The 27,834-nt window shown below is 50.2% G+C and overlaps 1 protein-coding gene across 1 annotated transcript; it reads right to left on the reverse strand.

Moving 5' to 3' along the window:
* Window positions 1-21,871: 21,871 nt before the first annotated feature.
* On the reverse strand, window positions 21,872-23,461 carry LOC135464650 (uncharacterized; the record flags this gene model as incomplete). Its single annotated transcript, XM_064742134.1, has 4 exons — window positions 21,872-22,024; window positions 22,307-22,354; window positions 22,991-23,059; window positions 23,171-23,461. Coding segments are annotated over 4 exons (561 nt in total), but the record flags the coding sequence as incomplete, so codon positions are not given.
* Window positions 23,462-27,834: the final 4,373 nt, after the last annotated feature.

Genomic DNA, 27,834 nt, shown 5'->3' on the forward strand with positions numbered 1-27,834 from the left:
GTTGTTGGCTCTTGAGTTGTAACAGACTGAGTACTGGTTGATGTCTGTGTTGAGGAAACTTCCGTCGCCGTTGGTGTGGACTGCGAAACATCTTGCGTTGTACTCTTATGTACTGAGGCAGTTTTATGGGTAGACACTGTAGAATATGTTGTTGGGGACAGCGGCAGACACCGTAGATTGTGTGGTAGCTCCAGAAGAGGAGGAAGTGTCCTGGGACACTGTACTGCTTAAAGCTGTTGATGGTGCAGAAGTGGATGTTGGTTGTGTGGTCGGCTCAACCGTTGTTGGCTCTTGAGTACTTGCTGTTGTAACAGACTGAGTACTGGTTACATCTTTACTGCTTGTTGTGGTACCTTCCGTGGACATGTCTGTAGTTTGGGTAGTAGGTGTCAGAGTTGGCGTTACGGATGGGGTAGAAAATGTAACGGTGGTGGGCGGTTGAAATGTCCGGCTGCGTTGAGCTGGACTTTGTGGTTGATGTCTGTGTTGAGGAAACTTCCGTCGCCGTTGGTGTTGACTGCGAAACATCTTGCGTTGTACTCGTATGTACCGAGGCAGTGGTCTGGGTAGACACTGTAGAATCTGTTGTGGGGACAGCGGCAGACACCGTAGATTGTGTGGTAGCTGCGGAAGAGGAGGAAGTGTCCTGGGACACTGTACTGCTCAAAGTTGTTGATGGTGCAGAAGTGGATGTTGGTTGTGTGGTCGGCTCAACCGTTGTTGGCTCTTGAGTACTTGCTGTTGTAACAGACTGAGTACTGGTTACATCTTTACTGCTTGTTGTGGTACCTGCTGTGGACATGTCTGTAGTTTGGGTAGTAGGTGTCAGTGTTGGCGTTACGGATGGGGTAGAAAATGTAACGGTGGTGGCGGTTGAAATGTCCGGCTGCGTTGAGCTGGATTTTGTGGTTGATGTCTGTGTTGAGGAAACTTCTGTCGCCGTTGGTGTGGACTGCGAAACATCTTGCGTTGTACTCGTATGTACGGAGGCAGTTTTCTGGGGTAGACACTGTAGAATCTGTTGTGGGGACAGCGGCAGACACCGTAGATTGTGTGGTAGCTGCGGAGGAAGAGGAAGTGTCCTGGGACACTGTACTGCTCAAAGTTGTTGATGGTGCAGAAGTGGATGTTAGATGTGTGGTCGGCTCAACCGTTGTTGGCTCTTGAGTACTTGCTGTTGTAACAGACTGAGTACTGGTTACATCTTTACTGCTTGTTGTGGTACCTACTGTGGACATGTCTGTAGTTTGGGTAGTAGGTGTCAGTGTTGGCGTTACGGATGGGGTAGAAAATGTAACGGTGGTGGCGGTTGAAATGTCCGGCTGCGTTGAACTGGACTTTGTGGTTGATGTCTGTGTTAAGGAACCTTCCGTCGCCGTTTGTGTGGACTGCGAAACATCTTGCGTTGTACTCGTATGTACTGAGGCAGTGGTCTGGGTAGACACTGTAGAATCTGTTGTGGGGACAGCGGCAGACACCGTAGATTGTGTGGTAGCTGCGGAAGAGGAGGAAGTGTCCTGGGACACTGTACTGGTCAAAGTTGTTGATGGTGCAGAAGTGGACGTTGGTTGTGTGGTCGGCTCAACCGTTGTTGGCTCTTGAGTACTTGCTGTTGTAACAGACTGAGTACTGGTTACATCTTTACTGCTTGTTGTGGTACCTGCTGTGGACATGTCTGTAGTTTGGGTAGTAGGTGTCAGTGTTGGCGTTACGGATGGGGTAGAAAATGTAACGGTGGTGGCGGTTGAAGTTTCCGGCTGCGTTGAGCTGGACTTTGTGGTTGATGTCTGTGTTGAGGAAACTTCCGTCGCCGTTGGTGTGGACTGCGAAACATCTTGCGTTGTACTCGTATGTACTGAGGCAGTGGTCTGGGTAGACACTGTAGAATCTGTTGTGGGGACAGCGGCAGACACCGTAGATTGTGTGGTAGCTGCGGAAGAGGAGGAAGTGTCCTGGGACACTGTACTGCTCAAAGTTGTTGATGGTGCAGAAGTGGATGTTGGTTGTGTGGTCGGCTCAACCGTTGTTGGCTCTTGAGTACTTGCTGTTGTAACAGACTGAGTACTGGTTACATCTTTACTGCTTGTTGTGGTACCTTCCGTGGACATGTCTGTAGTTTGGGTAGTAGGTGTCAGTGTTGGCGTTACGGATGGGGTAGAAAATGTAACGGTGGTGGCGGTTGAAATGTCCGGCTGCGTTGAGCTGGACTTTGTGGTTGATGTCTGTGATGAGGAAACTTCCGTCGCCGTTGGTGTGGACTGCGAAACATCTTGCGTTGTACTCGTATGTACCGAGGCAGTTTTCTGGGTAGACACTGTATAATCTGTTGTGGGGACAGCGGCAGACACCGTAGACTGTGTGGTAGCTCCAGAAGAAGAAGAAGTGTCCTGGGACACTGTACTGCTCAAAGTTGTTGATGGTGCAGAAGTCGATGTTGGTTGTGTGGTCGGCTCAACCGTTTTTGGCTCTTGAGTACTTGCTGTTGTAACAGACTGAGTACTGGTTACATCTTTACTGCTTGTTGTGGTACCAGCTGTGGACATGTCTGTAGTTTGGGTAGTAGTTGTCAGTGTTGGCGTTACGGATGGGGTAGAAAATGTAACGGTGGTGGCGGTTGAAATGTCCGGCTGCGTTGAGCTGGACTTTGTGGTTGATGTCTGTGTTGAGGAAACTTCCGTCGCCGTTGGTGTGGACTGCGAAACATCTTGCGTTGTACTCGTATGTACCGAGGCAGTGGTCTGGGTAGACACTGTAGAATCTGTTGTGGGGACAGCGGCAGACACCGTAGATTGTGTGGTCGCTTCGGAGGAAGAGGAAGTGTCCTGGGACACTGTACTGCTCAAAGTTGTTGATGGTGCAGAAGTGGATGTTAGTTGTGTGGTCGGCTCAACCGTTGTTGGCTCTTGAGTACTTGCTGTTGTAACAGACTGAGTACTGGTTACATCTTTACTGCTTGTTGTGGTACCTGCTGTGGACATGTCTGTAGTTTGGGTAGTAGGTGTCAGTGTTGGCGTTACGGATGGGGTAGAAAATGTAACGGTGGTGGCGGTTGAAATGTCCGGCTGCGTTGAGCTGGACTTTGTGGTTGATGTCTGTGTTGAGGAAATTTCTGTCGCCGTTGGTGTGGACTGCGAAACATCTTGCGTTGTACTCGTATGTACTGTGGCAGTGGTCTGGGTAGACACTGTAGAATCTGTTGTGGGGACAGCGGCAGACACCGTAGATTGTGTGGTAGCTCCAGAAGAGGAGGAAGTGTCCTGGGACACTGTACTGCTTAAAGTTGTTGATGGTGCAGAAGTGGATGTTGGTTGTGTGGTCGGCTCAACCGTTGTTGGCTCTTGAGTACTTGCTGTTGTAACAGACTGAGTACTGGTTACATCTTTAGTGCTTGTTGTGGTACCTGCTGTGGACAGGTCTGTAGTTTGGGTAGTAGGTGTCAATGTTGGCGTTACGGATGGGGTAGAAAATGTAACGGTGGTGGCGGTTGAAGTGTCCGGCTGCGTTGAGCTGGACTTTGTGGTTGATGTCTGTGTTGAGGAAACTTCCGTCGCCGTTGGTGTGGACTGCGAAACATCTTGCGTTGTACTCGTATGTACCGAGGCAGTGGTCTGGGTAGACACTGTAGAATCTGTTGTGGGGACATCAGCAGACACCGTATATTGTGTGGTCGCTGCGGAAGAGGAGGAAGTGTCCTGGGACACTGTACTGCTGAAAGTTGTTGATGGTGCAGAAGTGGATGTTGGTTGTGTGGTCGGCTCAACCGTTGTTGGCTCTTGAGTACTTGCTGTTGTAACAGACTGACTACTGGTTACATCTTTACTGCTTGTTGTGGTACCTGCTGTGGACATGTCTGTAGTTTGGGTAGTAGGTGTCAGTGTTGGCGTTACGGATGGGGTAGAAAATGTAACGGTGGTGGCGGTTGAAATGTCCGGCTGCGTTGAGCTGGACTTTGTGGTTGATGTCTGTGTTGGGAAAACTTCCGTCGCCGTTGGTGTGGACTGCGAAACATCTTGCGTTGTACTTGTATGTACCGAGGCAGTGGTCTGGGTAGACACTGTAGAATCTGTTGTGGTGACAGCGGCAGACACCGTAGATTGTGTGGTAGATGCGGAAGAGGAGGAAGTATCCTGGGACACTGTACTGCTCAAAGTTGTTGATGGTGCAGAAGTGGATGTTGTTTGTGTGGTCGCCTCAACCGTTGTTGGCTCTTGAGTTGTAACAGCCTGAGTACTGGTTGATGTCTGTGTTGAGGAAACTTCCGTCGCCGTTGGTGTGGACTGCGAAACATCTTGCGTTGTACTCTTATGTACTGAGGCAGTTTTCTGAGTAGACACTGTAGAATATGTTGTGGGGACAGCGGCAGACACCGTAGATTGTGTGGTAGCTCCAGAAGAGGAGGAAGTGTCCTGGGACACTGTACTGCTTAAAGCTGTTGATGGTGCAGAAGTGGATGTTGGTTGTGTGGTCGGCTCAACCGTTGTTGGCTCTTGAGTACTTGCTGTTGTAACAGACTGAGTACTGGTTACATCTTTACTGCTTGTTGTGGTACCTTCCGTGGACATGTCTGTAGTTTGGGTAGTAGGTGTCAGTGTTGGCGTTACGGATGGGGTAGAAAATGTAACGGTGGTGGCGGTTGAAATGTCCGGCTGCGTTGAGCTGGACTTTGTGGTTGATGTCTGTGTTGAGGAAACTTCCGTCGCCGTTGGTGTGGACTGCGAAACATCTTGCGTTGTACTCGTATGTACCGAGGCAGTGGTCTGGGTAGACACTGTAGAATCTGTTGTGGGGACAGCGGCAGACACCGTAGATTGTGTGGTCGCTGCGGAGGAAGAGGAAGTGTCCTGGGACACTGTACTGCTCAAAGTTGTTGATGGTGCAGAAGTGGATGTTAGTTGTGTGGTCGGCTCAACCGTTGTTGGCTCTTGAGTACTTGCTGTTGTAACAGACTGAGTACTGGTTACATCTTTACTGCTTGTTGTGGTACCTGCTGTGGACATGTCTGTAGTTTGGGTAGTAGGTGTCAGTGTTGGCGTTACGGATGGGGTAGAAAATGTAACGGTGGTGGCGGTTGAAATGTCCGGCTGCGTTGAGCTTGACTTTGTGGTTGATGTCTGTGTTGAGGAAATTTCTGTCGCCGTTGGTGTGGACTGCGAAACATCTTGCGTTGTACTCGTATGTACTGTGGCAGTGGTCTGGGTAGACACTGTAGAATCTGTTGTGGGGACAGCGGCAGACACCGTAGATTGTGTGGTAGCTCCAGAAGAGGAGGAAGTGTCCTGGGACACTGTACTGCTTAAAGTTGTTGATGGTGCAGAAGTGGATGTTGGTTGTGTGGTCGGCTCAACCGTTGTTGGCTCTTGAGTACTTGCTGTTGTAACAGACTGAGTACTGGTTACATCTTTAGTGCTTGTTGTGGTACCTGCTGTGGACAGGTCTGTAGTTTGGGTAGTAGGTGTCAATGTTGGCGTTACGGATGGGGTAGAAAATGTAACGGTGGTGGCGGTTGAAGTGTCCGGCTGCGTTGAGCTGGACTTTGTGGTTGATGTCTGTGTTGAGGAAACTTCCGTCGCCGTTGGTGTGGACTGCGAAACATCTTGCGTTGTACTCGTATGTACCGAGGCAGTGGTCTGGGTAGACACTGTAGAATCTGTTGTGGGGACATCAGCAGACACCGTATATTGTGTGGTCGCTGCGGAAGAGGAGGAAGTGTCCTGGGACACTGTACTGCTGAAAGTTGTTGATGGTGCAGAAGTGGATGTTGGTTGTGTGGTCGGCTCAACCGTTGTTGGCTCTTGAGTACTTGCTGTTGTAACAGACTGAGTACTGGTTACATCTTTACTGCTTGTTGTGGTACCTGCTGTGGACATGTCTGTAGTTTGGGTAGTAGGTGTCAGTGTTGGCGTTACGGATGGGGTAGAAAATGTAACGGTGGTGGCGGTTGAAATGTCCGGCTGCGTTGAGCTGGACTTTGTGGTTGATGTCTGTGTTGAGGAAACTTCTGTCGCCGTTGGTGTGGACTGCGAAACATCTTGCGTTGTACTCGTATGTACGGAGGCAGTTTTCTGGGTAGACACTGTAGAATCTGTTGTGGGGACAGCGGCAGACACCGTAGATTGTGTGGTGGCTGCGGAGGAAGAGGAAGTGTCCTGGGACACTGTACTGCTCAAAGTTGTTGATGGTGCAGAAGTGGATGTTAGTTGTGTGGTCGGCTCAACCGTTGTTGGCTCTTGAGTACTTGCTGTTGTAACAGACTGAGTACTGGTTACATCTTTACTGCTTGTTGTGGTACCTGCTGTGGACATGTCTGTAGTTTGGGTAGTAGGTGTCAGTGTTGGCGTTACGGATGGGGTAGAAAATGTAACGGTGGTGGCGGTTGAAATGTCCGGCTGCGTTGAACTGGACTTTGTGGTTGATGTCTGTGTTAAGGAACCTTCAGTCGCCGTTGGTGTGGACTGCGAAACATCTTGCGTTGTACTCGTATGTACTGAGGCAGTGGTCTGGGTAGACACTGTAGAATCTGTTGTGGGGACAGCGGCAGACACCGTAGATTGTGTGGTAGCTGCGGAAGAGGAGGAAGTGTCCTGGGACACTGTACTGGTCAAAGTTGTTGATGGTGCAGAAGTGGACGTTGGTTGTGTGGTCGGCTCAACCGTTGTTGGCTCTTGAGTACTTGCTGTTGTAACAGACTGAGTACTGGTTACATCTTTACTGCTTGTTGTGGTACCTGCTGTGGACATGTCTGTAGTTTGGGTAGTAGGTGTCAGTGTTGGCGTTACGGATGGGGTAGAAAATGTAACGGTGGTGGCGGTTGAAGTTTCCGGCTGCGTTGAGCTGGACTTTGTGGTTGATGTCTGTGTTGAGGAAACTTCCGTCGCCGTTGGTGTGGACTGCGAAACATCTTGCGTTGTACTCGTATGTACTGAGGCAGTGGTCTGGGTAGACACTGTAGAATCTGTTGTGGGGACAGCGGCAGACACCGTAGATTGTGTGGTAGCTGCGGAAGAGGAGGAAGTGTCCTGGGACACTGTACTGCTCAAAGTTGTTGATGGTGCAGAAGTGGATGTTAGTTGTGTGGTCGGCTCAACCGTTGTTGGCTCTTGAGTACTTGCTGTTGTAACAGACTGAGTACTGGTTACATCTTTACTGCTTGTTGTGGTACCTTCCGTGGACATGTCTGTAGTTTGGGTAGTAGTTGTCAATGTTGGCGTTACGGATGGGGTAGAAAATGTAACGGTGGTGGCGGTTGAAATGTCCGGCTGCGTTGAGCTGGACTTTGTGGTTGATGTCTGTGTTGAGGAAACTTCCGTCGCCGTTGGTGTGGACTGCGAAACATCTTGCGTTGTACTCGTATGTACCGAGGCAGTGGTCTGGGTAGACACTGTAGAATCTGTTGTGGGGACAGCGGCAGACACCGTAGATTGTGTGGTCGCTGCGGAGGAAGAGGAAGTGTCCTGGGACACTGTACTGCTCAAAGTTGTTGATGGTGCAGAAGTGGATGTTAGTTGTGTGGTCGGCTCAACCGTTGTTGGCTCTTGAGTACTTGCTGTTGTAACAGACTGAGTACTGGTTACATCTTTACTGCTTGTTGTGGTACCTGCTGTGGACATGTCTGTAGTTTGGGTAGTAGGTGTCAGTGTTGGCGTTACGGATGGGGTAGAAAATGTAACGGTGGTGGCGGTTGAAATGTCCGGCTGCGTTGAGCTGGACTTTGTGGTTGATGTCTGTGTTGAGGAAATTTCTGTCGCCGTTGGTGTGGACTGCGAAACATCTTGCGTTGTACTCGTATGTACTGTGGCAGTGGTCTGGGTAGACACTGTAGAATCTGTTGTGGGGACAGCGGCAGACACCGTAGATTGTGTGGTAGCTCCAGAAGAGGAGGAAGTGTCCTGGGACACTGTACTGCTTAAAGTTGTTGATGGTGCAGAAGTGGATGTTGGTTGTGTGGTCGGCTCAACCGTTGTTGGCTCTTGAGTACTTGCTGTTGTAACAGACTGAGTACTGGTTACATCTTTACTGCTTGTTGTGGTACCTGCTGTGGACATGTCTGTAGTTTGGGTAGTAGGTGTCAGTGTTGGCGTTACGGATGGGGTAGAAAATGTAACGGTGGTGGCGGTTGAAATGTCCGGCTGCGTTGATCTGGACTTTGTGGTTGATGTCTGTGTTGAGGAAACTTCTGTCGCCGTTGGTGTGGACTGCGAAACATCTTGCGTTGTACTCGTATGTACCGAGGCAGTTTTCTGGGTAGACACTGTATAATCTGTTGTGGGGACAGCGGCAGACACCGTAGATTGTGTGGTCGCTTCGGAAGAGGAGGAAGTGTCCTGGGACACTGTACTGCTCAAAGTTGTTGATGGTGCAGAAGTGGATGTTGGTTGTGTGGTCGGCTCAACCGTTGTTGGCTCTTGAGTACTTGCTGTTGTAACAGACTGAGTACTGGTTACATCTTTACTGCTTGTTGTGGTACCAGCTGTGGACATGTCTGTAGTTTGGGTAGTAGGTGTCAGTGTTGGCGTTACGGATGGGGTAGAAAATGTAACGGTGGTGGCGGTTGAAATGTCCGGCTGCGTTGAGCTGGACTTTGTGGTTGATGTCTGTGTTGAGGAAACTTCTGTCGCCGTTGGTGTGGACTGCGAAACATCTTGCGTTGTACTCGTATGTACTGAGGCAGTGGTCTGGGTAGACACTGTAGAATCTGTTGTGGGGACAGCGGCAGACACCGTAGATTGTGTGGTAGCTGCGGAAGAGGAGGAAGTGTCCTGGGACACTGTACTGCTCAAAGTTGTTGATGGTGCAGAAGTGGACGTTGGTTGTGTGGTCGGCTCAACCGTTGTTGGCTCTTGAGTACTTGCTGTTGTAACAGACTGAGTACTGGTTACATCTTTACTGCTTGTTGTGGTACCTGCTGTGGACATGTCTGTAGTTTGGGTAGTAGGTGTCAGTGTTGGCGTTACGGATGGGGTAGAAAATGTAACGGTGGTGGCGGTTGAAGTTTCCGGCTGCGTTGAGCTGGACTTTGTGGTTGATGTCTGTGTTGAGGAAACTTCCGTCGCCGTTGGTGTGGACTGCGAAACATCTTGCGTTGTACTCGTATGTACTGAGCCAGTGGTCTGGGTAGACACTGTAGAATCTGTTGTGGGGACAGCGGCAGACACCGTAGATTGTGTGGTCGCTGCGGAAGAGGAGGAAGTGTCCTGGGACACTGTACTGCTCAAAGTTGTTGATGGTGCAGAAGTGGACGTTGGTTGTGTGGTCGGCTCAACCGTTGTTGGCTCTTGAGTACTTGCTGTTGTAACAGACTGAGTACTGGTTACATCTTTACTGCTTGTTGTGGTACCTGCTGTGGACATGTCTGTAGTTTGGGTAGTAGGTGTCAGTGTTGGCGTTACGGATGGGGTAGAAAATGTAACGGTGGTGGCGGTTGAAGTTTCCGGCTGCGTTGAGCTGGACTTTGTGGTTGATGTCTGTGTTGAGGAAACTTCCGTCGCCGTTGGTGTGGACTGCGAAACATCTTGCGTTGTACTCGTATGTACTGAGCCAGTGGTCTGGGTAGACACTGTAGAATCTGTTGTGGGGACAGCGGCAGACACCGTAGATTGTGTGGTCGCTGCGGAAGAGGAGGAAGTGTCCTGGGACACTGTACTGCTCAAAGTTGTTGATGGTGCAGAAGTGGACGTTGGTTGTGTGGTCGGCTCAACCGTTGTTGGCTCTTGAGTACTTGCTGTTGTAACAGACTGAGTACTGGTTACATCTTTACTGCTTGTTGTGGTACCTGCTGTGGACATGTCTGTAGTTTGGGTAGTAGGTGTCAGTGTTGGCGTTACGGATGGGGTAGAAAATGTAACGGTGGTGGCGGTTGAAGTTTCCGGCTGCGTTGAGCTGGACTTTGTGGTTGATGTCTGTGTTGAGGAAACTTCCGTCGCCGTTGGTGTGGACTGCGAAACATCTTGCGTTGTACTCGTATGTACTGAGGCAGTGGTCTGGGTAGACACTGTAGAATCTGTTGTGGGGACAGCGGCAGACACCGTAGATTGTGTGGTAGCTGCGGAAGAGGAGGAAGTGTCCTGGGACACTGTACTGCTCAAAGTTGTTGATGGTGCAGAAGTGGATGTTGGTTGTGTGGTCGGCTCAACCGTTGTTGGCTCTTGAGTACTTGCTGTTGTAACAGACTGAGTACTGGTTACATCTTTACTGCTTGTTGTGGTACCTTCCGTGGACATGTCTGTAGTTTGGGTAGTAGGTGTCAGTGTTGGCGTTACGGATGGGGTAGAAAATGTAACGGTGGTGGCGGTTGAAATGTCCGGCTGCGTTGAGCTGGACTTTGTGGTTGATGTCTGTGATGAGGAAACTTCCGTCGCCGTTGGTGTGGACTGCGAAACATCTTGCGTTGTACTCGTATGTACCGAGGCAGTTTTCTGGGTAGACACTGTATAATCTGTTGTGGGGACAGCGGCAGACACCGTAGATTGTGTGGTAGCTCCAGAAGAAGAAGAAGTGTCCTGGGACACTGTACTGCTCAAAGTTGTTGATGGTGCAGAAGTCGATGTTGGTTGTGTGGTCGGCTCAACCGTTTTTGGCTCTTGAGTACTTGCTGTTGTAACAGACTGAGTACTGGTTACATCTTTACTGCTTGTTGTGGTACCAGCTGTGACATGTCTGTAGTTTGGGTAGTAGTTGTCAGTGTTGGCGTTACGGATGGGGTAGAAAATGTAACGGTGGTGGCGGTTGAAATGTCCGGCTGCGTTGAGCTGGACTTTGTGGTTGATGTCTGTGTTGAGGAAACTTCCGTCGCCGTTTGGTGTGGACTGCGAAACATCTTGCGTTGTACTCGTATGTACCGAGGCAGTGGTCTGGTAGACACTGTAGAATCATGTTGTGGGGACAGCGGCAGACACCGTAGATTGTGGTGGTCGCTTCGGAGGAAGAGGAAGTGTCCTGGGACACTGTACTGCTCAAAGTTGTTGATGGTGCAGAAGTGGATGTTAGGTTGTGTGGTCGGCTCAACCGTTGTTGGCTCTTGAGTACTTGCTGTTGTAACAGACTGAGTACTGGTTACATCTTACTGCTTGTTGTGGTACCTGCTGTGGACATGTCTGTAGTTTGGGTAGTAGGTGTCAGTGTTGGCGTTACGGATGGGGTAGAAATGTAACGGTGGTGGCGGTTGAATGTCCGGCTGCGTTGAGCTGGACTTTGTGGTTGATGTCTGTGTTGAGGAAATTTCTGTCGCCGTTGGTGTGGACTGCGAAACATCTTGCGTTGTACTCGTATGTACTGTGGCAGTGGTCTGGGTAGACACTGTAGAATCTGTTGTGGGACAGCGGCAGACACCGTAGATTGTGTGGTAGCTCCAGAAGAGGAGGAAGTGTCCTGGGACAACTGTACTGCTTAAAGTTTGTTGATGTGCAGAAGTGGATGTTGGTTGTGTGGTCGGCTCAACCGTTGTTGGCTCTTGAGTACTTGCTGTTGTAACAGACTGAGTACTGGTTACATCTTTAGTGCTTGTTGTGGTACCTGCTGTGGACAGGTCTGTAGTTTGGGTAGTAGGTGTCAATGTTGGCGTTACGGATGGGGTAGAAAATGTAACGGTGGTGGCGGTTGAAGTGTCCGGCTGCGTTGAGCTGGACTTTGTGGTTGATGTCTGTGTTGAGGAAACTTCCGTCGCCGTTGGTGTGGACTGCGAAACATCTTGCGTTGTACTCGTATGTACCGAGGCAGTGGTCTGGGTAGACACTGTAGAATCTGTTGTGGGGACATCAGCAGACACCGTATATTGTGTGGTCGCTGCGGAAGAGGAGGAAGTGTCCTGGGACACTGTACTGCTGAAAGTTGTTGATGGTGCAGAAGTGGATGTTGGTTGTGTGGTCGGCTCAACCGTTGTTGGCTCTTGAGTACTTGCTGTTGTAACAGACTGACTACTGGTTACATCTTTACTGCTTGTTGTGGTACCTGCTGTGGACATGTCTGTAGTTTGGGTAGTAGGTGTCAGTGTTGGCGTTACGGATGGGGTAGAAAATGTAACGGTGGTGGCGGTTGAAATGTCCGGCTGCGTTGAGCTGGACTTTGTGGTTGATGTCTGTGTTGGGAAAACTTCCGTCGCCGTTGGTGTGGACTGCGAAACATCTTGCGTTGTACTTGTATGTACCGAGGCAGTGGTCTGGGTAGACACTGTAGAATCTGTTGTGGTGACAGCGGCAGACACCGTAGATTGTGTGGTAGATGCGGAAGAGGAGGAAGTATCCTGGGACACTGTACTGCTCAAAGTTGTTGATGGTGCAGAAGTGGATGTTGTTTGTGTGGTCGCCTCAACCGTTGTTGGCTCTTGAGTTGTAACAGCCTGAGTACTGGTTGATGTCTGTGTTGAGGAAACTTCCGTCGCCGTTGGTGTGGACTGCGAAACATCTTGCGTTGTACTCTTATGTACTGAGGCAGTTTTCTGAGTAGACACTGTAGAATATGTTGTGGGGACAGCGGCAGACACCGTAGATTGTGTGGTAGCTCCAGAAGAGGAGGAAGTGTCCTGGGACACTGTACTGCTTAAAGCTGTTGATGGTGCAGAAGTGGATGTTGGTTGTGTGGTCGGCTCAACCGTTGTTGGCTCTTGAGTACTTGCTGTTGTAACAGACTGAGTACTGGTTACATCTTTAGTGCTTGTTGTGGTACCTGCTGTGGACAGGTCTGTAGTTTGGGTAGTAGGTGTCAATGTTGGCGTTACGGATGGGGTAGAAAATGTAACGGTGGTGGCGGTTGAAGTGTCCGGCTGCGTTGAGCTGGACTTTGTGGTTGATGTCTGTGTTGAGGAAACTTCCGTCGCCGTTGGTGTGGACTGCGAAACATCTTGCGTTGTACTCGTATGTACCGAGGCAGTGGTCTGGGTAGACACTGTAGAATCTGTTGTGGGGACATCAGCAGACACCGTATATTGTGTGGTCGCTGCGGAAGAGGAGGAAGTGTCCTGGGACACTGTACTGCTGAAAGTTGTTGATGGTGCAGAAGTGGATGTTGGTTGTGTGGTCGGCTCAACCGTTGTTGGCTCTTGAGTACTTGCTGTTGTAACAGACTGAGTACTGGTTACATCTTTACTGCTTGTTGTGGTACCTGCTGTGGACATGTCTGTAGTTTGGGTAGTAGGTGTCAGTGTTGGCGTTACGGATGGGGTAGAAAATGTAACGGTGGTGGCGGTTGAAATGTCCGGCTGCGTTGAGCTGGACTTTGTGGTTGATGTCTGTGTTGAGGAAACTTCTGTCGCCGTTGGTGTGGACTGCGAAACATCTTGCGTTGTACTCGTATGTACGGAGGCAGTTTTCTGGGTAGACACTGTAGAATCTGTTGTGGGGACAGCGGCAGACACCGTAGATTGTGTGGTGGCTGCGGAGGAAGAGGAAGTGTCCTGGGACACTGTACTGCTCAAAGTTGTTGATGGTGCAGAAGTGGATGTTAGTTGTGTGGTCGGCTCAACCGTTGTTGGCTCTTGAGTACTTGCTGTTGTAACAGACTGAGTACTGGTTACATCTTTACTGCTTGTTGTGGTACCTGCTGTGGACATGTCTGTAGTTTGGGTAGTAGGTGTCAGTGTTGGCGTTACGGATGGGGTAGAAAATGTAACGGTGGTGGCGGTTGAAATGTCCGGCTGCGTTGAACTGGACTTTGTGGTTGATGTCTGTGTTAAGGAACCTTCAGTCGCCGTTGGTGTGGACTGCGAAACATCTTGCGTTGTACTCGTATGTACTGAGGCAGTGGTCTGGGTAGACACTGTAGAATCTGTTGTGGGGACAGCGGCAGACACCGTAGATTGTGTGGTAGCTGCGGAAGAGGAGGAAGTGTCCTGGGACACTGTACTGGTCAAAGTTGTTGATGGTGCAGAAGTGGACGTTGGTTGTGTGGTCGGCTCAACCGTTGTTGGCTCTTGAGTACTTGCTGTTGTAACAGACTGAGTACTGGTTACATCTTTACTGCTTGTTGTGGTACCTGCTGTGGACATGTCTGTAGTTTGGGTAGTAGGTGTCAGTGTTGGCGTTACGGATGGGGTAGAAAATGTAACGGTGGTGGCGGTTGAAGTTTCCGGCTGCGTTGAGCTGGACTTTGTGGTTGATGTCTGTGTTGAGGAAACTTCCGTCGCCGTTGGTGTGGACTGCGAAACATCTTGCGTTGTACTCGTATGTACTGAGGCAGTGGTCTGGGTAGACACTGTAGAATCTGTTGTGGGGACAGCGGCAGACACCGTAGATTGTGTGGTAGCTGCGGAAGAGGAGGAAGTGTCCTGGGACACTGTACTGCTCAAAGTTGTTGATGGTGCAGAAGTGGATGTTAGTTGTGTGGTCGGCTCAACCGTTGTTGGCTCTTGAGTACTTGCTGTTGTAACAGACTGAGTACTGGTTACATCTTTACTGCTTGTTGTGGTACCTTCCGTGGACATGTCTGTAGTTTGGGTAGTAGTTGTCAATGTTGGCGTTACGGATGGGGTAGAAAATGTAACGGTGGTGGCGGTTGAAATGTCCGGCTGCGTTGAGCTGGACTTTGTGGTTGATGTCTGTGTTGAGGAAACTTCCGTCGCCGTTGGTGTGGACTGCGAAACATCTTGCGTTGTACTCGTATGTACCGAGGCAGTGGTCTGGGTAGACACTGTAGAATCTGTTGTGGGGACAGCGGCAGACACCGTAGATTGTGTGGTCGCTGCGGAGGAAGAGGAAGTGTCCTGGGACACTGTACTGCTCAAAGTTGTTGATGGTGCAGAAGTGGATGTTAGTTGTGTGGTCGGCTCAACCGTTGTTGGCTCTTGAGTACTTGCTGTTGTAACAGACTGAGTACTGGTTACATCTTTACTGCTTGTTGTGGTACCTGCTGTGGACATGTCTGTAGTTTGGGTAGTAGGTGTCAGTGTTGGCGTTACGGATGGGGTAGAAAATGTAACGGTGGTGGCGGTTGAAATGTCCGGCTGCGTTGAGCTGGACTTTGTGGTTGATGTCTGTGTTGAGGAAATTTCTGTCGCCGTTGGTGTGGACTGCGAAACATCTTGCGTTGTACTCGTATGTACTGTGGCAGTGGTCTGGGTAGACACTGTAGAATCTGTTGTGGGGACAGCGGCAGACACCGTAGATTGTGTGGTAGCTCCAGAAGAGGAGGAAGTGTCCTGGGACACTGTACTGCTTAAAGTTGTTGATGGTGCAGAAGTGGATGTTGGTTGTGTGGTCGGCTCAACCGTTGTTGGCTCTTGAGTACTTGCTGTTGTAACAGACTGAGTACTGGTTACATCTTTACTGCTTGTTGTGGTACCTGCTGTGGACATGTCTGTAGTTTGGGTAGTAGGTGTCAGTGTTGGCGTTACGGATGGGGTAGAAAATGTAACGGTGGTGGCGGTTGAAATGTCCGGCTGCGTTGATCTGGACTTTGTGGTTGATGTCTGTGTTGAGGAAACTTCTGTCGCCGTTGGTGTGGACTGCGAAACATCTTGCGTTGTACTCGTATGTACCGAGGCAGTTTTCTGGGTAGACACTGTATAATCTGTTGTGGGGACAGCGGCAGACACCGTAGATTGTGTGGTCGCTTCGGAAGAGGAGGAAGTGTCCTGGGACACTGTACTGCTCAAAGTTGTTGATGGTGCAGAAGTGGATGTTGGTTGTGTGGTCGGCTCAACCGTTGTTGGCTCTTGAGTACTTGCTGTTGTAACAGACTGAGTACTGGTTACATCTTTACTGCTTGTTGTGGTACCAGCTGTGGACATGTCTGTAGTTTGGGTAGTAGGTGTCAGTGTTGGCGTTACGGATGGGGTAGAAAATGTAACGGTGGTGGCGGTTGAAATGTCCGGCTGCGTTGAGCTGGACTTTGTGGTTGATGTCTGTGTTGAGGAAACTTCTGTCGCCGTTGGTGTGGACTGCGAAACATCTTGCGTTGTACTCGTATGTACTGAGGCAGTGGTCTGGGTAGACACTGTAGAATCTGTTGTGGGGACAGCGGCAGACACCGTAGATTGTGTGGTAGCTGCGGAAGAGGAGGAAGTGTCCTGGGACACTGTACTGCTCAAAGTTGTTGATGGTGCAGAAGTGGACGTTGGTTGTGTGGTCGGCTCAACCGTTGTTGGCTCTTGAGTACTTGCTGTTGTAACAGACTGAGTACTGGTTACATCTTTACTGCTTGTTGTGGTACCTGCTGTGGACATGTCTGTAGTTTGGGTAGTAGGTGTCAGTGTTGGCGTTACGGATGGGGTAGAAAATGTAACGGTGGTGGCGGTTGAAGTTTCCGGCTGCGTTGAGCTGGACTTTGTGGTTGATGTCTGTGTTGAGGAAACTTCCGTCGCCGTTGGTGTGGACTGCGAAACATCTTGCGTTGTACTCGTATGTACTGAGCCAGTGGTCTGGGTAGACACTGTAGAATCTGTTGTGGGGACAGCGGCAGACACCGTAGATTGTGTGGTCGCTGCGGAAGAGGAGGAAGTGTCCTGGGACACTGTACTGCTCAAAGTTGTTGATGGTGCAGAAGTGGACGTTGGTTGTGTGGTCGGCTCAACCGTTGTTGGCTCTTGAGTACTTGCTGTTGTAACAGACTGAGTACTGGTTACATCTTTACTGCTTGTTGTGGTACCTGCTGTGGACATGTCTGTAGTTTGGGTAGTAGGTGTCAGTGTTGGCGTTACGGATGGGGTAGAAAATGTAACGGTGGTGGCGGTTGAAGTTTCCGGCTGCGTTGAGCTGGACTTTGTGGTTGATGTCTGTGTTGAGGAAACTTCCGTCGCCGTTGGTGTGGACTGCGAAACATCTTGCGTTGTACTCGTATGTACCGAGGCAGTTTTCTGGGTAGACACTGTATAATCTGTTGTGGGGACAGCGGCAGACACCGTAGATTGTGTGGTAGCTCCAGAAGAAGAAGAAGTGTCCTGGGACACTGTACTGCTTAAAGTTGTTGATGGTGCAGAAGTGGATGTTGGTTGTGTGGTCGGCTCAACCGTTTTTGGCTCTTGTGTACTTGCTGTTGTAACAGACTGAGTACTGGTTACATCTTTACTGCTTGTTGTGGTACCAGCTGTGGACATGTCTGTAGTTTGGGTAGTAGTTGTCAGTGTTGGCGTTACGGATGGGATAGAAAATGTAACGGTGGTGGCGGTTGAAATGTCCGGCTGCGTTGAGCTGGACTTTGTGGTTGATGTCTGTGTTGAGGAAACTTCCGTCGCCGTTGGTGTGGACTGCGAAACATCTTGCGTTGTACTCGTATGTACCGAGGCAGTTTTCTGGGTAGACACTGTAGAATCTGTTGTGGGGACAGCGGCAGACACCGTAGATTGTGTGGTAGCTGCGAAAGAGGAGGAAGTGTCCTGGGACACTGTACTGCTCAAAGTTGTTGATGGTGCAGAAGTGGATGTTGGTTGTGTGGTCGGCTCAACCGTTGTTGGTTCTTGAGTACTTGCTGTTGTAACAGACTGAGTACTGGTTACATCTTTACTGCTTGTTGTGGTACCTGCTGTGGACATGTCTGTAGTTTGGGTAGTAGGTGTCAGTGTTGGCGTTACGGATGGGGTAGAAAATGTAACGGTGGTGGCGGTTGAAATGTCCGGCTGCGTTGAGCTGGACTTTGTGGTTGATGTCTGTGTTGAGGAAACTTCTGTCGCCGTTGGTGTGGACTGCGAAACATCTTGCGTTGTACTCGTATGTACCGAGGCAGTTTTCTGGGTAGACACTGTAGAATCTGTTATGGGGACAGCGGCAGACACCGTAGATTGTGTGGTCGCTTCGGAAGAGGAGGAAGTGTCCTGGGACACTGTACTGCTCAAAGTTGTTGATGGTGCAGAAGTGGATGTTGGTTGTGTGGTCGGCTCAACCGTTGTTGGCTCTTGAGTACTTGCTGTTGTAACAGACTGAGTACTGGTTACATCTTTACTGCTTGTTGTGGTACCTGCTGTGGACATGTCTGTAGTTTGGGTAGTAGGTGTCAGTGTTGGCGTTACGGATGGGGTAGAAAATGTAACGGTGGTGGCGGTTGAAATGTCCGGCTGCGTTGAGCTGGACTTTGTGGTTGATGTTTGTGTTGAGGAAACTTCTGTCGCCGTTGGTGTGGACTGCGAAACATCTTGCGTTGTACTCGTATGTACTGAGGCAGTTTTCTGGGTAGACACTGTAGAATCTGTTGTGGGGACAGCGGCAGACACCGTAGATTGTGTGGTCGCTTCGGAAGAGGAGGAAGTGTCCTGGGACACTGTACTGCTCAAAGTTGTTGATGGTGCAGAAGTGGATGTTGGTTGTGTGGTCGGCTCAACCGTTGTTGGCTCTTGAGTACTTGCTGTTGTAACAGACTGAGTACTGGTTACATCTTTACTGCTTGTTGTGGTACCTGCTGTGGACATGTCTGTAGTTTGGGTAGTAGGTGTCAGTGTTGGCGTTACGGATGGGGTAGAAAATGTAACGGTGGTGGCGGTTGAAATGTCCGGCTGCGTTGAGCTGGACTTTGTGGTTGATGTCTGTGTTGAGGAAACTTCCGTCGCCGTTGGTGTGGACTGCGAAACATCTTGCGTTGTACTCGTATGTACTGAGGCAGTTTTCTGGGTAGACACTGTAGAATCTGTTGTGGGGACAGCGGCAGACACCGTAGATTGTGTGGTAGCTGCGGAAGAGGAGGAAGTGTCCTGGGACACTGTACTGCTCAAAGTTGTTGATGGTGCAGAAGTGGACGTTGGTTGTGTGGTCGGCTCAACCGTTGTTGGCTCTTGAGTACTTGCTGTTGTAACAGACTGAGTACTGGTTACATCTTTACTGCTTGTTGTGGTACCTGCTGTGGACATGTCTGTAGTTTGGGTAGTAGGTGTCAGTGTTGGCGTTACGGATGGGGTAGAAAATGTAACGGTGGTGGCGGTTGAAGTTTCCGGCTGCGTTGAGCTGGACTTTGTGGTTGATGTCTGTGTTGAGGAAACTTCCGTCGCCGTTGGTGTGGACTGCGAAACATCTTGCGTTGTACTCGTATGTACTGAGCCAGTGGTCTGGGTAGACACTGTAGAATCTGTTGTGGGGACAGCGGCAGACACCGTAGATTGTGTGGTCGCTGCGGAAGAGGAGGAAGTGTCCTGGGACACTGTACTGCTCAAAGTTGTTGATGGTGCAGAAGTGGATGTTGGTTGTGTGGTCGGCTCAACCGTTGTTGGCTCTTGAGTACTTGCTGTTGTAACAGACTGAGTACTGGTTACATCTTTACTGCTTGTTGTGGTACCTGCTGTGGACATGTCTGTAGTTTGGGTAGTAGGTGTCAGTGTTGGCGTTACGGATGGGGTAGAAAATGTAACGGTGGTGGCGGTTGACGTTTCCGGCTGCGTTGAGCTGGACTTTGTGGTTGATGTCTGTGTTGAGGAAACTTCCGTCGCCGTTGGTGTGGACTGCGAAACATCTTGCGTTGTACTCGTATGTACCGAGGCAGTTTTCTGGGTAGACACTGTAGAATCTGTTGTGGGGACAGCGGCAGACACCGTAGATTGTGTGGTAGCTGCAGAAGAGGAGGAAGTGTCCTGGGACACTGTACTGCTCAAAGTTGTTGATGGTGCAGAAGTGGATGTTGGTTGTGTGGTCGGCTCAACCGTTGTTGGCTCTTGAGTACTTGCTGTTGTAACAGACTGAGTACTGGTTACATCTTTACTGCTTGTTGTGGTACCTTCCGTGGACATGTCTGTAGTTTGGGTAGTAGGTGTCAGTGTTGGCGTTACGGATGGGGTAGAAAATGTAACGGTGGTGGCGGTTGAAATGTCCGGCTGCGTTGAGCTGGACTTTGTGGTTGATGTCTGTGTTGAGGAAACTTCTGTCGCCGTTGGTGTGGACTGCGAAACATCTTGCGTTGTACTCGTATGTACCGAGGCAGTGGTCTGGGTAGACACTGTAGAATCTGTTGTGGGGACAGCGGCAGACACCGTAGATTGTGTGGTAGCTCCAGAAGAGGAGGAAGTGTCCTGGGACACTGTACTGCTTAAAGTTGTTGATGGTGCAGAAGTGGATGTTGGTTGTGTGGTCGGCTCAACCGTTGTTGGCTCTTGAGTACTTGCTGTTGTAACAGACTGAGTACTGGTTACATCTTTACTGCTTGTTGTGGTACCAGCTGTGGACATCTCTGTAGTTTGGGTAGTAGTTGTCAGTGTTGGCGTTACGGATGGGGTAGAAAATTTAACGGTGGTGGCGGTTGAAATGTCCGGCTGCGTTGAGCTGGACTTTGTGGTTGATGTCTGTGATGAGGAAACTTCCGTCGCCGTTGGTGTGGACTGCGAAACATCTTGCGTTGTACTCGTATGTACCGAGGCAGTTTTCTGGGTAGACACTGTATAATCTGTTGTGGGGACAGCGGCAGACACCGTAGATTGTGTGGTAGCTCCAGAAGAAGAAGAAGTGTCCTGGGACACTGTACTGCTTAAAGTTGTTGATGGTGCAGAAGTGGATGTTGGTTGTGTGGTCGGCTCAACCGTTGTTGGCTCTTGAGTACTTGCTGTTGTAACAGACTGAGTACTGGTTACATCTTTACTGCTTGTTGTGGTACCTGCTGTGGACATGTCTGTAGTTTGGGTAGTAGGTGTCAGTGTTGGCGTTACGGATGGGGTAGAAAATGTAACGGTGGTGGCGGTTGAAGATTCCGGCTGCGTTGAGCTGGACTTTGTGGTTGATGTCTGTGTTGAGGAAACTTCCGTCGCCGTTGGTGTGGACTGCGAAACATCTTGCGTTGTACTCGTATGTACTGAGGCAGTGGTCTGGGTAGACACTGTAGAATCTGTTGTGGGGACAGCGGCAGACACCGTAGATTGTGTGGTAGCTGCGGAAGAGGAGGAAGTGTCCTGGGACACTGTACTGCTCAAAGTTGTTGATGGTGCAGAAGTGGACGTTGGTTGTGTGGTCGGCTCAACCGTTGTTGGCTCTTGAGTACTTGCTGTTGTAACAGACTGAGTACTGGTTACATCTTTACTGCTTGTTGTGGTACCTGCTGTGGACATGTCTGTAGTTTGGGTAGTAGGTGTCAGTGTTGGCGTTACGGATGGGGTAGAAAATGTAACGGTGGTGGCGGTTGAAGTTTCCGGCTGCGTTGAGCTGGACTTTGTGGTTGATGTCTGTGTTGAGGAAACTTCCGTCGCCGTTGGTGTGGACTGCGAAACATCTTGCGTTGTACTCGTATGTACCGAGGCAGTTTTCTGGGTAGACACTGTAGAATTTGTTGTGGGGACAGCGGCAGACACCGTAGATTGTGTGGTCGCTTCGGAAGAGGAGGAAGTGTCCTGGGACACTGTACTGCTCAAAGTTGTTGATGGTGCAGAAGTGGATGTTGGTTGTGTGGTCGGCTCAACCGTTGTTGGCTCTTGAGTACTTGCTGTTGTAACAGACTGAGTACTGGTTACATCTTTACTGCTTGTTGTGGTACCTGCTGTGGACATGTCTGTAGTTTGGGTAGTAGGTGTCAGTGTTGGCGTTACGGAAGGGGTAGAAAATGTAACGGTGGTGGCGGTTGAAATGTCCGGCTGCGTTGAGCTGGACTTTGTGGTTGATGTCTGTGTTGAGGAAACTTCCGTCGCCGTTGGTGTGGACTGCGAAACATCTTGCGTTGTACTCGTATGTACCGAGGCAGTTTTCTGGGTAGACACTGTAGAATCTGTTGTGGGGACAGCGGCAGACACCGTAGATTGTGTGGTAGCTGCGGAAGAGGAGGAAGTGTCCTGGGACACTGTACTGCTCAAAGTTGTTGATGGTGCAGAAGTGGATGTTGGTTGTGTGGTCGGCTCAACCGTTGTTGGCTCTTGAGTACTTGCTGTTGTAACAGACTGAGTACTGGTTACATCTTTACTGCTTGTTGTGGTACCTGCTGCGGACATGTCTGTAGTTTGGGTAGTAGGTGTCAGTGTTGGCGTTACGGATGGGGTAGAAAATGTAACGGTGGTGGCGGTTGAAGTTTCCGGCTGCGTTGAGCTGGACTTTGTGGTTGATGTCTGTGTTGAGGAAACTTCCGTCGCCGTTGGTGTGGACTGCGAAACATCTTGCGTTGTACTCGTATGTACTGAGGCAGTGGTCTGGGTAGACACTGTAGAATCTGTTGTGGGGACAGCGGCAGACACCGTAGATTGTGTGGTAGCTGCGGAAGAGGAGGAAGTGTCCTGGGACACTGTACTGCTCAAAGTTGTTGATGGTGCAGAAGTGGACGTTGGTTGTGTGGTCGGCTGAACCGTTGTTGGCTCTTGAGTACTTGCTGTTGTAACAGACTGAGTACTGGTTACATCTTTACTGCTTGTTGTGGTACCTGCTGTGGACATGTCTGTAGTTTGGGTAGTAGGTGTCAGTGTTGGCGTTACGGATGGGGTAGAAAATGTAACGGTGGTGGCGGTTGAAGTTTCCGGCTGCGTTGAGCTGGACTTTGTGGTTGATGTCTGTGTTGAGGAAACTTCTGTCGCCGTTGGTGTGGACTGCGAAACATCTTGCGTTGTACTCGTATGTACCGAGGCAGTTTTCTGGGTAGACACTGTAGAATCTGTTGTGGGGACAGCGGCAGACACCGTAGATTGTGTGGTCGCTTCGGAAGAGGAGGAAGTGTCCTGGGACACTGTACTGCTCAAAGTTGTTGATGGTGCAGAAGTGGATGTTGGTTGTGTGGTCGGCTCAACCGTTGTTGGCTCTTGAGTACTTGCTGTTGTAACAGACTGAGTACTGGTTACATCTTTACTGCTTGTTGTGGTACCTGCTGTGGACATGTCTGTAGTTTGGGTAGTAGGTGTCAGTGTTGGCGTTACGGATGGGGTAGAAAATGTAACGGTGGTGGCGGTTGAAGATTCCGGCTGCGTTGAGCTGGACTTTGTGGTTGATGTCTGTGTTGAGGAAACTTCCGTCGCCGTTGGTGTGGACTGCGAAACATCTTGCGTTGTACTCGTATGTACTGAGGCAGTGGTCTGGGTAGACACTGTAGAATCTGTTGTGGGGACAGCGGCAGACACCGTAGATTGTGTGGTAGCTGCGGAAGAGGAGGAAGTGTCCTGGGACACTGTACTGCTCAAAGTTGTTGATGGTGCAGAAGTGGACGTTGGTTGTGTGGTCGGCTCAACCGTTGTTGGCTCTTGAGTACTTGCTGTTGTAACAGACTGAGTACTGGTTACATCTTTACTGCTTGTTGTGGTACCTGCTGTGGACATGTCTGTAGTTTGGGTAGTAGGTGTCAGTGTTGGCGTTACGGATGGGGTAGAAAATGTAACGGTGGTGGCGGTTGAAGTTTCCGGCTGCGTTGAGCTGGACTTTGTGGTTGATGTCTGTGTTGAGGAAACTTCCGTCGCCGTTGGTGTGGACTGCGAAACATCTTGCGTTGTACTCGTATGTACCGAGGCAGTTTTCTGGGTAGACACTGTAGAATTTGTTGTGGGGACAGCGGCAGACACCGTAGATTGTGTGGTCGCTTCGGAAGAGGAGGAAGTGTCCTGGGACACTGTACTGCTCAAAGTTGTTGATGGTGCAGAAGTGGATGTTGGTTGTGTGGTCGGCTCAACCGTTGTTGGCTCTTGAGTACTTGCTGTTGTAACAGACTGAGTACTGGTTACATCTTTACTGCTTGTTGTGGTACCTGCTGTGGACATGTCTGTAGTTTGGGTAGTAGGTGTCAGTGTTGGCGTTACGGATGGGGTAGAAAATGTAACGGTGGTGGCGGTTGAAATGTCCGGCTGCGTTGAGCTGGACTTTGTGGTTGATGTCTGTGTTGAGGAAACTTCCGTCGCCGTTGGTGTGGACTGCGAAACATCTTGCGTTGTACTCGTATGTACCGAGGCAGTTTTCTGGGTAGACACTGTAGAATCTGTTGTGGGGACAGCGGCAGACACCGTAGATTGTGTGGTAGCTGCGGAAGAGGAGGAAGTGTCCTGGGACACTGTACTGCTCAAAGTTGTTGATGGTGCAGAAGTGGATGTTGGTTGTGTGGTCGGCTCAACCGTTGTTGGCTCTTGAGTACTTGCTGTTGTAACAGACTGAGTACTGGTTACATCTTTACTGCTTGTTGTGGTACCTGCTGCGGACATGTCTGTAGTTTGGGTAGTAGGTGTCAGTGTTGGCGTTACGGATGGGGTAGAAAATGTAACGGTGGTGGCGGTTGAAGTTTCCGGCTGCGTTGAGCTGGACTTTGTGGTTGATGTCTGTGTTGAGGAAACTTCCGTCGCCGTTGGTGTGGACTGCGAAACATCTTGCGTTGTACTCGTATGTACTGAGGCAGTGGTCTGGGTAGACACTGTAGAATCTGTTGTGGGGACAGCGGCAGACACCGTAGATTGTGTGGTCGCTGCGGAGGAAGAGGAAGTGTCCTGGGACACTGTACTGCTCAAAGTTGTTGATGGTGCAGAAGTGGATGTTAGTTGTGTGGTCGGCTCAACCGTTGTTGGCTCTTGAGTACTTGCTGTTGTAACAGACTGAGTACTGGTTACATCTTTACTGCTTGTTGTGGTACCTGCTGTGGACATGTCTGTAGTTTGGGTAGTAGGTGTCAGTGTTGGCGTTACGGATGGGGTAGAAAATGTAACGGTGGTGGCGGTTGAAATGTCCGGCTGCGTTGAGCTGGACTTTGTGGTTGATGTCTGTGTTGAGGAAATTTCTGTCGCCGTTGGTGTGGACTGCGAAACATCTTGCGTTGTACTCGTATGTACTGTGGCAGTGGTCTGGGTAGACACTGTAGAATCTGTTGTGGGGACAGCGGCAGACACCGTAGATTGTGTGGTAGCTCCAGAAGAGGAGGAAGTGTCCTGGGACACTGTACTGCTTAAAGTTGTTGATGGTGCAGAAGTGGATGTTGGTTGTGTGGTCGGCTCAACCGTTGTTGGCTCTTGAGTACTTGCTGTTGTAACAGACTGAGTACTGGTTACATCTTTACTGCTTGTTGTGGTACCTGCTGTGGACATGTCTGTAGTTTGGGTAGTAGGTGTCAGTGTTGGCGTTACGGATGGGGTAGAAAATGTAACGGTGGTGGCGGTTGAAATGTCCGGCTGCGTTGATCTGGACTTTGTGGTTATGTCTGTGTTGAGGAAACTTCTGTCGCCGTTGGTGTGGACTGCGAAACATCTTGCGTTGTACTCGTATGTACCGAGGCAGTTTTTCTGGGTAGACACTGTATAATCTGTTGTGGGGGACAGCGGCAGACACCGTAGATTGTGTGGTCGCTTCGGAAGAGGAGGAAGTGTCCTGGGACACTGTACTGCTCAAAGTTGTTGATGGTGCAGAAGTGGATGTTGGTTGTGTGGTCGGCTCAACCGTTGTTGGCTCTTGAGTACTTGCTGTTGTAACAGACTGAGTACTGGTTACATCTTTACTGCTTGTTGTGGTACCAGCTGTGGACATGTCTGTAGTTTGGGTAGTAGGTGTCAGTGTTGGCGTTACGGATGGGGTAGAAAATGTAACGGTGGTGGCGGTTGAAATGTCCGGCTGCGTTGAGCTGGGACTTTGTGGTTGATGTCTGTGTTGAGGAAACTTCTGTCGCCGTTGGTGTGGACTGCGAAACATCTTGCGTTGTACTCGTATGTACTGAGGCAGTGGTCTGGGTAGACACTGTAGAATCTGTTGTGGGGACAGCGGCAGACACCGTAGATTGTGTGGTAGCTGCGGAAGAGGAGGAAGTGTCCTGGGACACTGTACTGCTCAAAGTTGTTGATGGTGCAGAAGTGGACGTTGGTTGTGTGGTCGGCTCAACCGTTGTTGGCTCTTGAGTACTTGCTGTTGACAGACTGAGTACTGGTTACATCTTTACTGCTTGTTGTGGTACCTGCTGTGGACATGTCTGTAGTTTGGGTAGTAGGTGTCAGTGTTGGCGTTACGGATGGGGTAGAAAATGTAACGGTGGTGGCGGTTGAAGTTTCCGGCTGCGTTGAGCTGGACTTTGTGGTTGATGTCTGTGTTGAGGAAACTTCCGTCGCCGTTGGTGTGGACTGCGAAACATCTTGCGTTGTACTCGTATGTACTGAGGCAGTGGTCTGGGTAGACACTGTAGAATCTGTTGTGGGGACAGCGGCAGACACCGTAGATTGTGTGGTAGCTGCGGAAGAGGAGGAAGTGTCCTGGGACACTGTACTGGTCAAAGTTGTTGATGGTGCAGAAGTGGATGTTGGTTGTGTGGTCGGCTCAACCGTTGTTGGCTCTTGAGTACTTGCTGTTGTAACAGACTGAGTACTGGTTACATCTTTACTGCTTGTTGTGGTACCTGCTGTGGACATGTCTGTAGTTTGGGTAGTAGGTGTCAGTGTTGGCGTTACGGATGGGGTAGAAAATGTAACGGTGGTGGCGGTTGAAATGTCCGGCTGCGTTGAGCTGGACTTTGTGGTTGATGTCTGTGTTGAGGAAACTTCCGTCGCCGTTGGTGTGGACTGCGAAACATCTTGCGTTGTACTCGTATGTACCGAGGCAGTTTTCTGGGTAGACACTGTAGAATCTGTTGTGGGGACAGCGGCAGACACCGTAGATTGTGTGGTAGCTGCGGAAGAGGAGGAAGTGTCCTGGGACACTGTACTGCTCAAAGTTGTTGATGGTGCAGAAGTGGATGTTGGTTGTGTGGTCGGCTCAACCGTTGTTGGCTCTTGAGTACTTGCTGTTGTAACAGACTGAGTACTGGTTACATCTTTACTGCTTGTTGTGGTACCTGCTGTGGACATGTCTGTAGTTTGGGTAGTAGGTGTCAGTGTTGGCGTTACGGATGGGGTAGAAAATGTAACGGTGGTGGCGGTTGAAATGTCCGGCTGCGTTGAGCTGGACTTTGTGGTTGATGTCTGTGTTGAGGAAACTTCTGTTGCCGTTGGTGTGGACTGCGAAACATCTTGCGTTGTACTCGTATGTACCGAGGCAGTTTTCTGGGTAGACACTGTAGAATCTGTTGTGGGGACAGCGGCAGACACCGTAGATTGTGTGGTCGCTTCGGAAGAGGAGGAAGTGTCCTGGGACACTGTACTGCTCAAAGTTGTTGATGGTGCAGAAGTGGATGTTGGTTGTGTGGTCGGCTCAACCGTTGTTGGCTCTTGAGTACTTGCTGTTGTAACAGACTGAGTACTGGTTACATCTTTACTGCTTGTTGTGGTACCTGCTGTGGACATGTCTGTAGTTTGGGTAGTAGGTGTCAGTGTTGGCGTTACGGATGGGGTAGAAAATGTAACGGTGGTGGCGGTTGAAGTTTCCGGCTGCGTTGAGCTGGACTTTGTGGTTGATGTCTGTGTTGAGGAAACTTCCGTCGCCGTTGGTGTGGACTGCGAAACATCTTGCGTTGTACTCGTATGTACCGAGGCAGTGGTCTGGGTAGACACTGTAGAATCTGTTGTGGGGACAGCGGCAGACACCGTAGATTGTGTGGTAGCTGCGGAAGAGGAGGAAGTGTCCTGGGACACTGTACTGGTCAAAGTTGTTGATGGTGCAGAAGTGGATGTTGGTTGTGTGGTCGGCTCAACCGTTGTTGGCTCTTGAGTACTTGCTGTTGTAACAGACTGAGTACTGGTTACATCTTTACTGCTTGTTGTGGTACCTGCTGTGGACATGTCTGTAGTTTGGGTAGTAGGTGTCAGTGTTGGCGTTACGGATGGGGTAGAAAATGTAACGGTGGTGGCGGTTGAAATGTCCGGCTGCGTTGAGCTGGACTTTGTGGTTGATGTCTGTGTTGAGGAAACTTCTGTCGCCGTTGGTGTGGACTGCGAAACATCTTGCGTTGTACTCGTATGTACCGAGGCAGTTTTCTGGGTAGACACTGTAGAATCTGTTGTGGGGACAGCGGCAGACACCGTAGATTGTGTGGTCGCTTCGGAAGAGGAGGAAGTGTCCTGGGACACTGTACTGCTCAAAGTTGTTGATGGTGCAGAAGTGGATGTTGGTTGTGTGGTCGGCTCAACCGTTGTTGGCTCTTGAGTACTTGCTG

The sequence above is a fragment of the Liolophura sinensis genome, chromosome 1 (assembly GCF_032854445.1).
Source record: "Liolophura sinensis isolate JHLJ2023 chromosome 1, CUHK_Ljap_v2, whole genome shotgun sequence".
NCBI classification, from domain to species: domain Eukaryota; kingdom Metazoa; phylum Mollusca; class Polyplacophora; order Chitonida; family Chitonidae; genus Liolophura; species Liolophura sinensis.